Source organism: Enhydra lutris, unplaced genomic scaffold (genome assembly GCF_002288905.1).
Source record: "Enhydra lutris kenyoni isolate GAN:26980312 unplaced genomic scaffold, ASM228890v2 scaffoldscaffold17, whole genome shotgun sequence".
NCBI lineage: Eukaryota > Metazoa > Chordata > Mammalia > Carnivora > Mustelidae > Enhydra > Enhydra lutris.
The window spans coordinates 9353162-9366619 of record NW_019154101.1 but is presented as its reverse complement, the minus strand read 5'-3'; the positions used below and the strand labels follow the sequence as shown (position 1 = coordinate 9366619).

General features: G+C 45.1%; 1 protein-coding gene across 1 annotated transcript in view; it reads left to right on the top strand.

The window, feature by feature from the left end:
- LOC111147554 (dynein axonemal heavy chain 8) overlaps positions 1 to 11755 on the top strand; it is a 333965-nt gene extending 322210 nt beyond the window's left edge. The window contains exons 91-92 of the mRNA XM_022503648.1: positions 8425 to 8546; positions 11338 to 11755. Coding sequence (XP_022359356.1) covers positions 8425 to 8546; positions 11338 to 11625 — 410 coding nt within the window. The 3' untranslated portion in view covers positions 11626 to 11755. The remainder of the gene's footprint in view (positions 1 to 8424; positions 8547 to 11337) is intronic.
- Positions 11756 to 13458: the final 1703 nt, after the last annotated feature.

Genomic DNA, 13458 nt, shown 5'->3' with positions numbered 1-13458 from the left:
GAACACACATTTCAAGGAAAGGGAAGGTGGGGAGGAGCCTCCAATTGTCCAGGTGAAGCTCATGGGTCAGCCTGTGGCCATGTCCTCTTGATGACCTTCCCCAACACTTGATGACCAGCTCCTACAATCTCCTGGACCCCCCTCTTCTGTAACGAGACCTGAGCCATCAGCAAGGGGTTTCACTAGTATTGAGGAGGCTCTTTGGGCAGCCATTGGCTACACCACAGGCAGATGCCACAACAAAAGTATGGACACATGTAAGAGAAAACACAGATTAAGACAATGATTCCAAAATGAGTCAAAATTTTCTCCAACAAGACCTCAATGGTTCAAACTACTGATTTACTAAGTCCCCTGGGCTGGGAGTTGGAATACCCAGGCCATTCACTGATCTCCTCGTGTGATTTAATAAAGATGATACATTAGCAGACTTGTCAGGAATGAACACACAACATTCTTTTTATATAATGGCAGAGATGCCTCCTTGCAAGGCAGTAATAATGTCCAAGGCCATCCTATGTTGGGATAGTTTTTCTCAGTAGAGACATTTCAGTGTTTGGTAAGGACATGCTCTGTTGGTTGTCATTCAAGGCTTGCTGAATGGATTTAGTAAGGGCTTCTGTGTGTGCAAGAACGTCCTGCAGGCCAATGGACAGACAAAGACTGTAGCCAAAGGATTGTACCAGGGGAAAACTACATACCCACCTGGCCTTGAGGAGAGGGAAACTGGCAGTTTCAGGAACTTGACCTGGTTGCGCGTACCATCCATGTTGATGGAGGGAGGCAGCCCTGTCAGGCGTGAGCTGATGGACTGGGGGTGAGATATATAAGACCCCACCTTCTCCCCTCTTTCAGTGGTGCATGTTCCATTTCAGGCATAGTACATTTCAATGGGTCTGGCTTGCAGCAGGACAGTGGGATCCCAGTGAAGATTGAGTAGCTCTCTCTTAGCCAGGGGTGCGAAGTAATACCCATCCCAGCAGGACATCCCATTGCAATTTCCAGTAGGTAATTCCTTTCCTAGGCATAGTGGAGGTTGGTGTTCTCAGCAGCATAGCATGTTGATCTGGGGCAATGGCTGTTTCCTGCAATTTCCATACTTGTATGGGATTAGGGACCTTAGCAGGGGTCCCCAGTCTGTCATATGAGGCAACAGGCCTTACTAGTTGATCATTCAGGTGTTGTGTATTAAAGCCAGAGACTACCGTATCTCATTGGGCCAAGGTGTTACCTTGGCTACCTAGAAATGTTACCTATTTCTAATTTAATCGGCTGCTTTCATATTCCAATTGTCCTTTCACAGTGCACCCCCCACCCCCCGCTACTATTTGCGGGTTGTAGGGGAGATGGAGCTGCCATGCCATGTCCTGTGATTTTGCCCAGTCCTGTACATCATGACCTTTGGCATGTGACCCCTAATCAGTGTCTTAGTCAATGAAGGTATCCAAACATGCTGCTTAGCTTCTCTAGTCCCCTAATGGTGGTTGCCTGCTTTGTGTGGTGACAGGGGAAAGCTTGGCTTAGACCAGATGTAGTATCTACACAAATGAAGGCATATTTAGAATCTTCACTCAGAGGGAGGGCCCAATATAATCAATTTTTCAATCCCTTACTGGTTGGGAACTCTGGTGGATGGCCCCAGACTCTTTTAGAAGTTACCTTGGGCATTGTTTAGAACACACAGGACATGCTGTTACTGCATTAACCAAGCCACTGTATTTCAAGGGCAATCTGGCCGCCATCTTTGGCAATATGCCATCCCACCTCAATGCAGTGGCAGATGCTCTTCCCATGTACTCAACCTGCTCTATCTACTGAAGGGCCAGTTGCTAGGGCTTGTACCTGACCTAGAACATCAGCTTTTTGATTGACAGTGGGTGTCAGTGCCTTATGAGCCAGGATGTGGAAGACAGTGAGGATGGCCCCAGGCTCTGGTAGGTGAACCAAAATGGTGCCCCCATACATCTTAACCCCACAATAGCCTACTCATTATCATTCACCCCTTGGCTTCCCCTTGTCCAAGCAATAGAGTTAATCCCTTTAGAACAGCCCAAGTGTTGGGCCACCTGGGTGGCTCAGCCAGTTAAGCCTCTGACTCTCAGTTTTCACTCAGGTCATCACCATCTCAGGGTCATGGGGTCGAGCCCCGCATTGGGCTCTGTGTTCAGCACAGAGTATGCTGGAGGTTATCTCCCTCTCCCTCCCCTTCTGCTCTCCCCTCTGCTCCACCCTCTGCTTTTCCCCTTACTCACAGGCTCTCTCTCTCTAAAATAAATAAAAGAGAGAGAGAGAGAGAAAAGAACAGCCCAAGTGTTCAGTGCAAAGGGTTAAAGGTCGGGGCTCATAAGTGATGACCAGCTAGACCACTCTTGAGCTCAGCCTCTGCTGCATAAGAGGCTCTAGTTGTAGGAGCTCTGTCCCCAGCCCTCCTGGGGTCACAGACATATCTAACTCAAGTGGTAGCACTGGTTAGGAGCTTCACTGGTATTTTTGTCTTCTCAGAGGTGGCTCACTGCTCTGATCCCCAGTCCCACACATGCCCCTTCTTTGCCAGGCAGTATAAGGGACAGAGGCACTGGCTAGGGGGGAATATAAGTCCTCCAAACCCCCAAATCTCCACAAAGCCTTGTACCTCTTTCACATTCTCAGGGGTTGTGTGAGCTTGCCCTTATCAATCACAGCTTCTGGGGCAAGATGCTGCTTACCACACCAAATGAGTCCCACAATCTTACAGCAGTGCTTTGGCTTTTATTTTCTGTGGGTTCACTGCTCACCTTCTCCTCCAGATGTTCCAACAAAGCCTGCAGAGTGTGTTGCCACAGAGGCAAGTCTTCACATGTTAACATTCTATCATCAGTATAATGGGCCCGTTTTACCAATGTGGGGAAGGAGGACAGGGACAGGTCTTGGACTTCTTATCCGTGACATATGGTGGGGCTGTGCAGGACACCTTGGGGAAGCACTTGAAAGAGCCATTGCTGCCCCTCCCACGTGGAGGCAAATTTGATCCTGTGACCCAGTGGCCAGAGGTCTATTGAGAAAAGCATTTGCTATATCCAGCACAACAGAGTCGATGACTAAGACCATGACCGAGGTATCTAAGATGATGGCAGTGTGGGGCCCAGCCGCATATTGAACACTACCTTGTGCGATTTTTGGGTAGGTCCACTGTCATCTGCCACAAGTCACCTGGCTTTTTTTTTTTTACCTGCCAGACCATGCTGGTGAGAGCACTGTGGGCAGGGCACACAGTACCCACTTGGGGCAGTTCTTGCATAGTTTCTCCTATCTCCTTCTGCACCCCCAGGCAGTTGATACTGTTTAACAGCTACCCCTCTTCATGGGAGAGGCAGCCTTATGGGTTCCCAGTTGGCATTTTCCCGCAGCGCTGCTTTGATTACTGTACCAGTTGAGACCTGATTTAGGACCAAGGATGTGATCTATTCTGGAGAATGTTCCATGTGCACTAGAGAAGAATGTGTATTCTGTTGCTTTGGGATGAAATGTTCTGAATATATCTGTGATGTCCATCTGGTTCAGTGCATCATTTAAGGCCTTTATTTCCTTGTTGATCTTTTGCTTGGATGATCTATCCATTTCAGTGAGGGGAGTGTTAAAGTCCCCTACTATTATTGTATTATTGTTGATGTCTTTCTTTGATTTTGTTATTAATTGGTTTATATAGTTGGCTGCTCCCACATTAGGGGCATAGATACTTAAAATTGTTAGATCTTCTTGTTGGACAGATCCTTTGAGTATGATATAGTGTCCTTCCTCATCTCTTACTATAGTCTTTGGCTTAAAATCTAATTGATCTGATATAAGGATTGCCACTCCTGCTTTCTTCTGATGTCCATTAGCATGGTAAAATTTTTTCCACCCCCTCACTTTAAATCTGGAGGTGTCTTCAGGTTTAAAATGAGTTTCTTGTAGGCAACATATAGATGGGTTTTGTTTTTTTATCCATTCTGATACCCTGTGTCTTTTGATTGGGGCATTTAGCCCATTAACGTTCAGGGTAACTATTGAGAGATATGAATTTAGTGCCATTGTATTGCCTGTAAGGTGACTGTAACTGTATATTGTCTCTGTTCCTTTCTGATCTGCTACTTTTAGGCTCTCTCTTTGCTTAGAGGACCCCTTTCAATATTTCCTGTAGAGCTGGTTTGGTGTTTGCAAATTCTTTCAGTTTTTGTTTGTCCTGGAAGCTTTTAATCTCTCCTTCTATTTTCAATGATAGCCTAGCTGGATATAGTATTCTTGGCTTCCTGTTTTTCTCGTTTAGTGCTCTGAATATATCACTCCAGCTCTTTCTGGCCTGCCAGGTCTCTGTGGATAAGTCTGCTGCCAATCTAGTATTTTTACCATTGTATGTTACAGACTTCTTTTCCTGGGCTTCTTTCAGGATTTTCTCTTTGTCACTAAGACTTGTAAATTTTACTATTAGGTGACGGGGTGTGGACCTATTCTTATTGATTTTGAGGGGGGTTCTCTGCACCTCCTGGATTTTGATGCTTGTTCCCTTTGCCATATTGGGGAAATTCTCTCCAATAATTCTCTCCAATATACCTTCTGCTCCCCTCTCTCTTTCTTCTTCTGGAATTCCAATTATTCTAATGTTGTTTCATCTTATGGTGTCACTTATCTCTCGAATTCTGCCCTCGTGGTCCAGTAGCTGTTTGTCCCTCTTTTGCTCAGCTTCTTTATTCTCTGTCATTTGGTCTTCTATATCACTAATTCTTTCTTCTGCCTCATTTATCCTAGCAGTGAGAGCCTCCATTTTTGATTGCACCTCATTAATAGCTTTTTTGATTTCAACTTGGTTAGATTTTAGTTCTTTTATTTCTCCAGAAAGGGCTTTTATATCTCCCGAGAGGGTTTCTCTAATATCTTCCATGCCTTTTTCGAGCCCGGCTAGAACCTTGAGAATCGTCATTCTGAACTCTAGATCTGACATATTACCAATGTCTGTATTGATTAGGTCCCTAGCCTTCGGTACTGCCTCTTGTTCTTTTTTTTGTGGTGAATTTTTCCGCCTTGTCATTTTGTCCAGATAAGAGTATATGAAGGAGCAAGTAAAATACTAAAAAGGTAGCAAAGACCCCAGGAAAATATGCTTTAACCAAATTAGAAGAGATCCCAAATCGTGAGGGGGGAGAAAGGGGATAAAAAGAGGTTCGGAAAGAAAAAAAAAGAAAGAAAAGAAACAATTAAAAAAAGAAAACGAATAAAGAAAAAATATAAAAAAGAAAAAAATATATATATATTAGATAAACTTGTTAAAAAAGTTAAACAAAAGAAAAGGGTAAAAGTTAAAAAAAATTTAGCAGAAGAAGAGAGGGAAAAAAATTGAAAAAGAAAAAAAATTAAATTAACTGCAAGACTAAAGAATCATGGGGAGAAAGCCATGAGTTCCATGCTTTGCTTTCTCCTCCTCTGGAATTCCGATGTTCTCCTTGGTATTGAAACTGCACTCCTTGGTAGGTGAACTTGGTCCTGGCTGGGTTTCTTGTTGATCTTCTGGGGGAGGGGCCTGTTGTAGTGATTCTCAAGTGTCTTTGCCCCAGGCGGAATTGCACCGCCCTTACCAGGGGCTGGGCTGAGTAATCCGCTCGGGTTTGCTTTCGGGAGCTTTTGTTCCCTGAGCGCTTTCCGTAGAGTTCCGGAGGACGGGAATGAAGATGGCGGCCTCCTGGTTTCTGGCCTGGAGGAGCCGAGAGCAGGAGCTGAGAGCTCGGGGCCCCATTCCTCCACGCGCCCTCAGAGAACAGCGCCCAATTACTCCCGTCTCCCTGGCCTCCCGCCGCGCTCCGAGCTGACCGAGCCTGCGACCGGTTCAAGGTAACCCCGAGCTGTGAGCTCACTCCTCGGCTCTGTCTCTGTAGCCGGCTTCCCCGTTCTAATACCTGCAAGCTCTGCGACACTCAGACACCCCAATCCTTCTGTAACCCCGCGGGACCTGAGGCCACGCTGACCCCGCCTGGGCTTCACCCCGGGTTAGGCTCTGGAGCGATGTCCCTCAGCGGAACAGACTTTTAAAAGTCCTGATTTTGTGCTCCGTTGCTCCGCCGCTTGCCGGGAGCCGGCCCCTCCCCCCGCAGTCTATCTTCCCGACACTTTGGATTCACTTCTCCACCAGTCCTACCTTTCAGAAAGTGGTTGATTTTCTGTTTCTAGAGTTGCTGTTCTTCTTCTCTTCGATCTCCTGTTGGTTTTGTAGGTGTTTGCAATCTTTAGATAAGCTATCTAGCTGATCTCCTGCTACCTGAAGTAGTCTCAGCCTGCTACTCCTCCGCCATCTTGACTCCTCCTCGCTTTGATTACTGTAACCTGGAAGCAGAATTCACCAATAGAGCTTTGCAGAGTTTGACCTTGTAGGATATCAGTGTCCACCATATTTTCTGGTATTGGAGAGTAAAACAAAACAAACAAAAAACCTCACATTTTTGGGGGGTAGAATTCCAATTTGCATGGTCCAAAGGATCTTCCTGGTCATAATTGTGTGCCCTCCATAATCATTAATGACACTGACGGGGCCAGGAAACTTCTGAGGGTTACCACGTGGTAGAGTACCTTCAGCTCTGGTATCCACCAGAGCCAACACTTTTGTTTTTTCGTCAGGGACTGGTGAGTTGTGAGCTCAACATGAGTCCTCTGATCACCTCAATGGTCCTCACCTGATGCACTCTTGGACTGCATCCAACAATACCGTGGGCATAGGAGGCACCCACCCCAATAAGACTGTACCCTGGAGGTCTACAATCAGCTACTCTGGTTGATTGACCTTTTAGATTAACGCAAGGGCTCTTCTTTAGCATGCAAATCCTGTTTTAGAGAACACTCTGCGTATACCTTATATGATGCAAATATAATCAAATCAAATCATTTGCCTATTCTAAATATTCAGTGGCTTCCCATTAGCCATGAAATCAAGTCCAAACCCTGACCCTGAAAAGTCCCGCCTCTACCTTTGTTCTAACCTTATCTGCCAGCATTGCCTCACCTTTCGCCTAGACCTCCATGGTTTTTTTGCACATGCTGTTCCTCTAACTGGAATTGTCCCATCTGGCAAACTCCTATGTATCTTGCAAGAGTCACCTTCAACTTCACCTTCTCGATTCAGTGTTCTTTGCGCAGTCTTCCTCAGTGGAAGACTTCATTTTGTTCACACCTCTGCTCATAACATTGTGTTATATGTCCTGCCTTCCTCCACACTCCTTCTAGACCGAACTGGAACGCAGGGTCCATGGATGGCCTTTTCATCTTTGTGGTCATCCCACCTAGAGTGGTGCCTGGTACACAGTGGCCACGCCTTTGAAGTTTAACAAATGAATGAATGAATGAATGAATGAACGAATGAATGAAGGTGTGTCTCCCCAGCTGTCTAATTTAATAACTAAAAAGGGACTTGAGAACCAGAAGAACTTGATTCTCTCATTCAGCTAGGCTAGAGCCCTGTTCTTTCTTTCCAGCTTTGAGGGATAGTAACTCAGTGTGTTGCAACTTTTTCTCTTTCCTCTGATCCCAGCCCGACTTGATAAAATATTTTCACTGAGGTGCTGCTTTGTACATAATAGTTCTCAGATCTCACTGGGAATAGCAGGGACATACGTATATTCCAAAATTTACTCATGATTATGAGTCAAGAGTTTCGTGATTTTCACTATTAACATGGGAGCCAAATGTAATATAGAGGTCACAGATAAATCTTCCTAAGGTTTGAAGTCCATTTGAAGTTTAGGGCTTAGTTTCTAAAATAATTGCTACTCTTGAAGACTTCTCTTATTGAATTGAACAGCATGGTTTGCAAATATTAAGTGTAAAGAAAGGCCACAGTATCTGGAGCCATGTATTGCCTTAAAATAACTGTATTATGCCCATTAAAACACATAACTTTCCTTTCTGGTGTGATTGCCTTATTTGATCAAATTGAAAGTTGGGTTTTCTATTTTGGCATTATGCCTTGTTTCCCTAGACAAAATGAAATTGTTCCATTATAGTAAATAGAAACTTGATAATGGCTTGATTCGAGTTTTCGTTGGAATGCTGATCTCAGAATATTTACCATTCTAGTCTTGTTCCTAAATAGCGTGTTTTCAAATAGAGACTCTGAGCTCAGCCTGGGTTACAATCTTTAGACACTCAAGTGGTTGAAACCCCAGGAGAGAATTTCAAACCAAGGTTCTGGTTGAGGCGGTTGGGGTGTTGCTTTCCTGATGTCACCCAGCAAGGAATCCCCAGCTCATTGCAGGTCCCCATAGAAACAAAACACAGGAAGAAATGTGTCCCTGAGGGTCAATCTCAACTTCTCCTGGGAGGACAGACATTCGGAGATTGGTAAGCAATTCATACTTGGCACTACTCACTTCTTGTTTCTCGGGTAGACCTCACCGAGACCTTGGGATCCTCTTTTCTTTTTTTCAGGCTTCCTCACAGCAATGAGGCAAGAAGTGACCCGTGCCCACAAAGGCTGGGCCCTGGACTCCGTGACCATCCACAACGAAGTTCTGCGGCAGACCAAGGAGGAAATCACATTGCCCCCTATGGTAGGCACCACTGGGCTATAGTGGGGACAGTTCTGGAACCAGGGTTGACAGCTCAAATTCCACTTGACACTGACCTATGAGTGCCTCCATTATGGCCATTGGCTTTGTAGCTGGGGTTTCGTGGGTCCTTACCGGGAAACTTCAGTGCTGAAGCCTCCTCCGTTTCCTGGAGTGGGAATTAATGACAAGTGCTGGAACTCCTCAGACAGCATATCTTTATAATTTCAAGTTACCCTTGTGTTTGCTAAAGTGCGGTTTTCCACATGTCTGCGGCTCCTGCTGTGGGTTGCTCACAGACCAGAGGAGTGTCGGGGCAGGGGTGGAGACCAACAGGACCTGCAGTTCTGAGCTCTAGGGCCAGTTCCAGCAGCAGGTGCCCCTGGTTACAGGGACACCTGGAGGGGGAAGAAAGGGGGGCCCCAAGGTAAGCAGATGCCATCGGGAGCCATTGTTTGGACGTTGACCCGCTCTGTGAACTTGGGCAAGTTCTTTAACTTTTTAAGCCTCAACTTCCTCATCTGTGAAATAAGGGTAATGATTCAGCCTTATGAAAGACGGATGTGAGAATCAACTGGAATCATTTAGGACTCCATATAGGTACTCAGTACATCAGCCTCTTTTTCCCTTTCTCTGATTTTCATTCCCTCAACTGTCAAGGAAGAGGACTGGGCCAGGTGAATTCCAAGCTCTGGCCCTTTCTGCCACGTCAAGCAAGGGTCACCTTTCTTCCAGTGTCCAGTAGCCTAGTCCTCATTTCTGTCTGCCACTCCGCCAGAAGCACACTTAACCTCCACATTTCCACCAGCAGCCTCTCCATTCAAGGCAACCATAGGCTATTTCAATCATGCCCCTCAGAATTCTTCTAGAAATTTCCCATTATGCAACTCCAAAGTCATTTCTACATTTGTAGATGTTTGTTAGAGCAGCACCCCATTTCCTGGCACCAAGATAGGTACTCATTTCCTAAGGCCACTGCCACCAAGTACCACAAACTTTGTATAAAATTTATTTCCTCAGAGGGGAGGAGACCAGGAGTCTGAAATCAAGGTGTTGGCAGAGTTGGTTTCTTCTGAAGGCTCAGGGCGGAGGGGGAGGAATCCGTTCCACGTCTCTCTCTCAGTGTCCGATGGTGGCTATATTCCTGGGTGTTCCTTGGCTTATAGCCTCTGCCTCCATCATCACATGACCTTCTTCTCTCTCTCTCTTCGTGTTCCCTCCTTTTCTCATAAGAACATCCTCTTCTCACAAGAACGTCGGTCATATTGGGTTTAGAGCCCACTTTAATCCACTATGACTTAATTAATTCCATCTGCAAAGGTCCTATTTCCACGTGCTCACATTCAGAGGTTCTTAGTGGACATGAATTGGGGAGGGGGGGGACACTCTTCAGCCTGCTACACCTTCTAACTATGACTTTGTAACGTTCTGAGATGAAAAGGAACCTAAAAGGGGTACAGTTTACTGTTGGATGATACCTAAATGGTTGTGTCGTTTGTGTAGTAATTGTCACCCACCGGCAATGATGGTAATCGTATGTTCTGATTTTCTGGGATTTCTCCTGGTCTTACTGTCAAACCATGTACTTTAGGTTTGGGTTTAAAAATACGGTCCTCATACTCTTAGCTCACATGAGAAGATTCCAGAAAACACTTTGCAATTAATCTCACTCTCTTTTATTATAATCTACATTTGCTTCCCCTTACCTATGCCTCATTGGAAAGGAAAAACGGTCACCATCTTCTACATAGATATATCTTACGGGTTTATGTGATTATCAGTCTCCCCATGATTCCCTCTAGTCTTTCTTTTCTTACTGAAAACATGTTCTATGGCTCCCCATGGCCTACAAGACAAAGTTCAAACTCTTCAGTTTGGCTTCTAGACTTTTCCACGGTCAAGCCCTACTTATTTTATAACCCATGAACCCTCTGCTAAATAAATTGCTTAGGCTTTCCACCCATCCCACCTATCTTTGTACTATTGCTGCTGCCTGGATGTCTGCCCTCTGTCCTCTATCTTCCCCAAAGCAGCCCACTCTTCAAAGCTGTCTTCTCCACAAAGACCCCCAAGCCCTCAAGCCCAGGGTGGCCTTTCACGCAGTCTCAGTGCTGCTCACCAGGCAGCCCTCTAACAAGTGTGTGCTGGAATTCAATACATGTCTTTTCCCACAATTTAATGGTGAAGCCGTCAAGGGCAGCGTTGCTTTGCCTGAAAGAGAAACGGGATGACAGGCAGCCACTGTTGAACCAATGCACCCAGTCCCTGTCTATTATGCCCGTGCTAGCTCTACCACACTCTGGGGGCGCTCTGACTCTCCCACTCACTGGGCCTGGCTGTGCAAACCTCACTCCCTCCTGTGACTGAGATGGTTAGAGCGGCAGGTTGGCTTGGCCAGCACAGGCTTAGATCCTGTGTGCTCCAGCTCCAAATCCCATTCCTTGTTCTGACCCTACACTGACTCAGACCAGATCTCTCGAGACTTAGCTCCTTTCAGAGGTGATTTAGTTCTGCTGGCTGAGTCTGTTGTCCCCAGCAGCTACCCCTATGCTCAAACAAGCAATAACAGGAACATGTCTGCAACACTTAAGGCCTCAAGATAGGCCCACGGGGAAAACTGGACTCAGTATTTTGCTCATGCAATGAGCCCAGTGCTGTTTTATCTTTTTGGTGGTGTTTTAAGACTGGTGTGTGTCTTCTTTCTAAACTGACAACCCCTATTACAATAATGAATGTTCATCTCATAGCACCTAGTTTTTCAAAAATCGTATTACCTTATGCTTGACTCTTCCAGGAGGGTGTGTATATTTATGGGCTGTATATGGATGGAGCAGCCTGGGACAGACGGAACGGGAAGCTTACAGAATCCACCCCCAAGGTGCTCTTCACACAGCTGCCTGTGCTACACATCTTTGCCATTAATTCCACCGCGCCCAAGGACCCCAAGCTGTATGTGTGTCCTATTTACAAGAAACCCAGGCGTACTGACTTGACCTTCATCACTGTGGTGTATTTGCGAACAGTTTTGTCCCCAGATCACTGGATCCTGAGAGGAGTAGCTCTTTTGTGTGACATCAAGTAAATTCATTTCTACTTGCTGAGGGCTCTAGAGCTAGAGCCAGCCAGGGCTAATGAAAGCCTTGGTGATGTGTGTCTTTTCTCCCTGGTAATTGCTTGATTGCTCTTTTTAAATTAAAAGTTGATATTCTGCAGTCATTTGTGTGTGTGTGTGTGTTTCCCCTCATATAAATATTTTTTTAAAAAGCCAGTTCTAAAGTAATGCATTTTAGCCCAGGAAATCATATTCCATTATAATTATTTGTTTAGATAAAGTCCCATCTTCATGTCAGAACACTGGAATGTTTGAATTTTTTTTAAAAGTCTAAAACAAAGTATGATTTTGTTGCATTCTAAAAGAGGCCTAATAGATGTGGGCTTTTCTCTCAAATGAAAACCACATTTCCCTAGAAGAAAATCTACCCCTGTGTGTGTTTATGCTTATGTGCTGTCCTTTGCTTATTGGGGTTTGGCCTTGTCTTTGTGTTTGTGAAATGGAAACTGGAGGGGTTCAGTCAGTACCCCTTAGGAGTTATAGCTATGTGGTGTGATGTGTTTGAGACAGCAAATCCACAGGGATGGCTGCTCTTGTCATTTATTTTAATTTTATTTAATTTTATTTATTTATTTATTTATTTATTTATTTATGATGTGCTTTTGAGGCCCAGAGAACTCTGAGTCTCCAGCTCCTACTGCCCACCCCCAACCCCAACTCTGCAGGAGATAATGGAGCACACATTTCTAGGCAGCAAATGGAGAAGGAAAAACAAACTCCATCAAATGAAATTAGGTTACATGCCGAATGCCTTAAAAAGCAAAGTCTTTAAAAAGTGAAGCTATTTCTTATCCTGAAGCTGGTCTGAAACTCAGTATGAACCTTTATTTCCTGCTAAAGGAAATTGTCAATTTAACTAAACAGATGGAGTCCTACATTGAATGTTCATGCAGCTTCAGGGTAGTGAAGTGTTTCTTCTGGCCTTTCCATCTAGAATGCTCTTGCTCGCCCTTAGCTAAACTCACCAGCTTCATTCCCCGTCTGTTCTGAAGGAAGGCCGCATTTCATGTTGCCTTGTTCTCCTCCCATTCTTCTGTCGCTCTGATCAGAGATGCCATTGAGAATCCAAACAAGATGGTCAAGCAATAGCCCAGACAAAGTGTCCAGGGAAGACCCCAGAAAAAAATTCCCCCATAGTCTAGAGTACTTCCAAACAGTAGAAAATATATTATGAAATGTACCTTGTAGGAGTAAACTCAGTTATGCTCTGAGATTGGTTCAATGTCCTAGCTGTAGAACTTTCTGGGGCAGTTTAGAAAACTAAAGAAACCAAGCTCCCAGCCCAAATGTGTTTTGGCATTTCCCTTGGTCCATAGGCACACTAAAGGATGGCATTCTCTGGAAAGGGTGTCTGCCCGAATTGAGGCCAGAATTTGGAAGCCACTGCTGTTCTGGGAGAACACAGAGGAAGTGAAGCACATTCAAGCACACCAAACTGCAGGCCCCCAAATAAAACACATGTGTTTTATTCATATTCCTGTGCAGTTGCTAACACGACTGAAGGCAAACTGCATAGTCTAAACCCCTGGATATCATCGTAGGCTTTCAGAGAGTAACAGGTCCAGTGTTCTCTACTGACTTGAATATCTTATGGAAAACTGGAAGAGCAGGAAAGATGTCAATCTAGCAAGGATATAGATCAGACTGTTTAAAGCCATGGACCATTTCCTGGGAACTTCTTCACTGATTATTTTGTTCTGTGTCAGCACAGAGGAGAGAGCAATGGGTGCTGGGGCCACCCCAGTGAGTCCTTGCTACATAAGCAGTGTCTCAAAATGGTCTTCTTTCCAGGGGGTGCTTCTC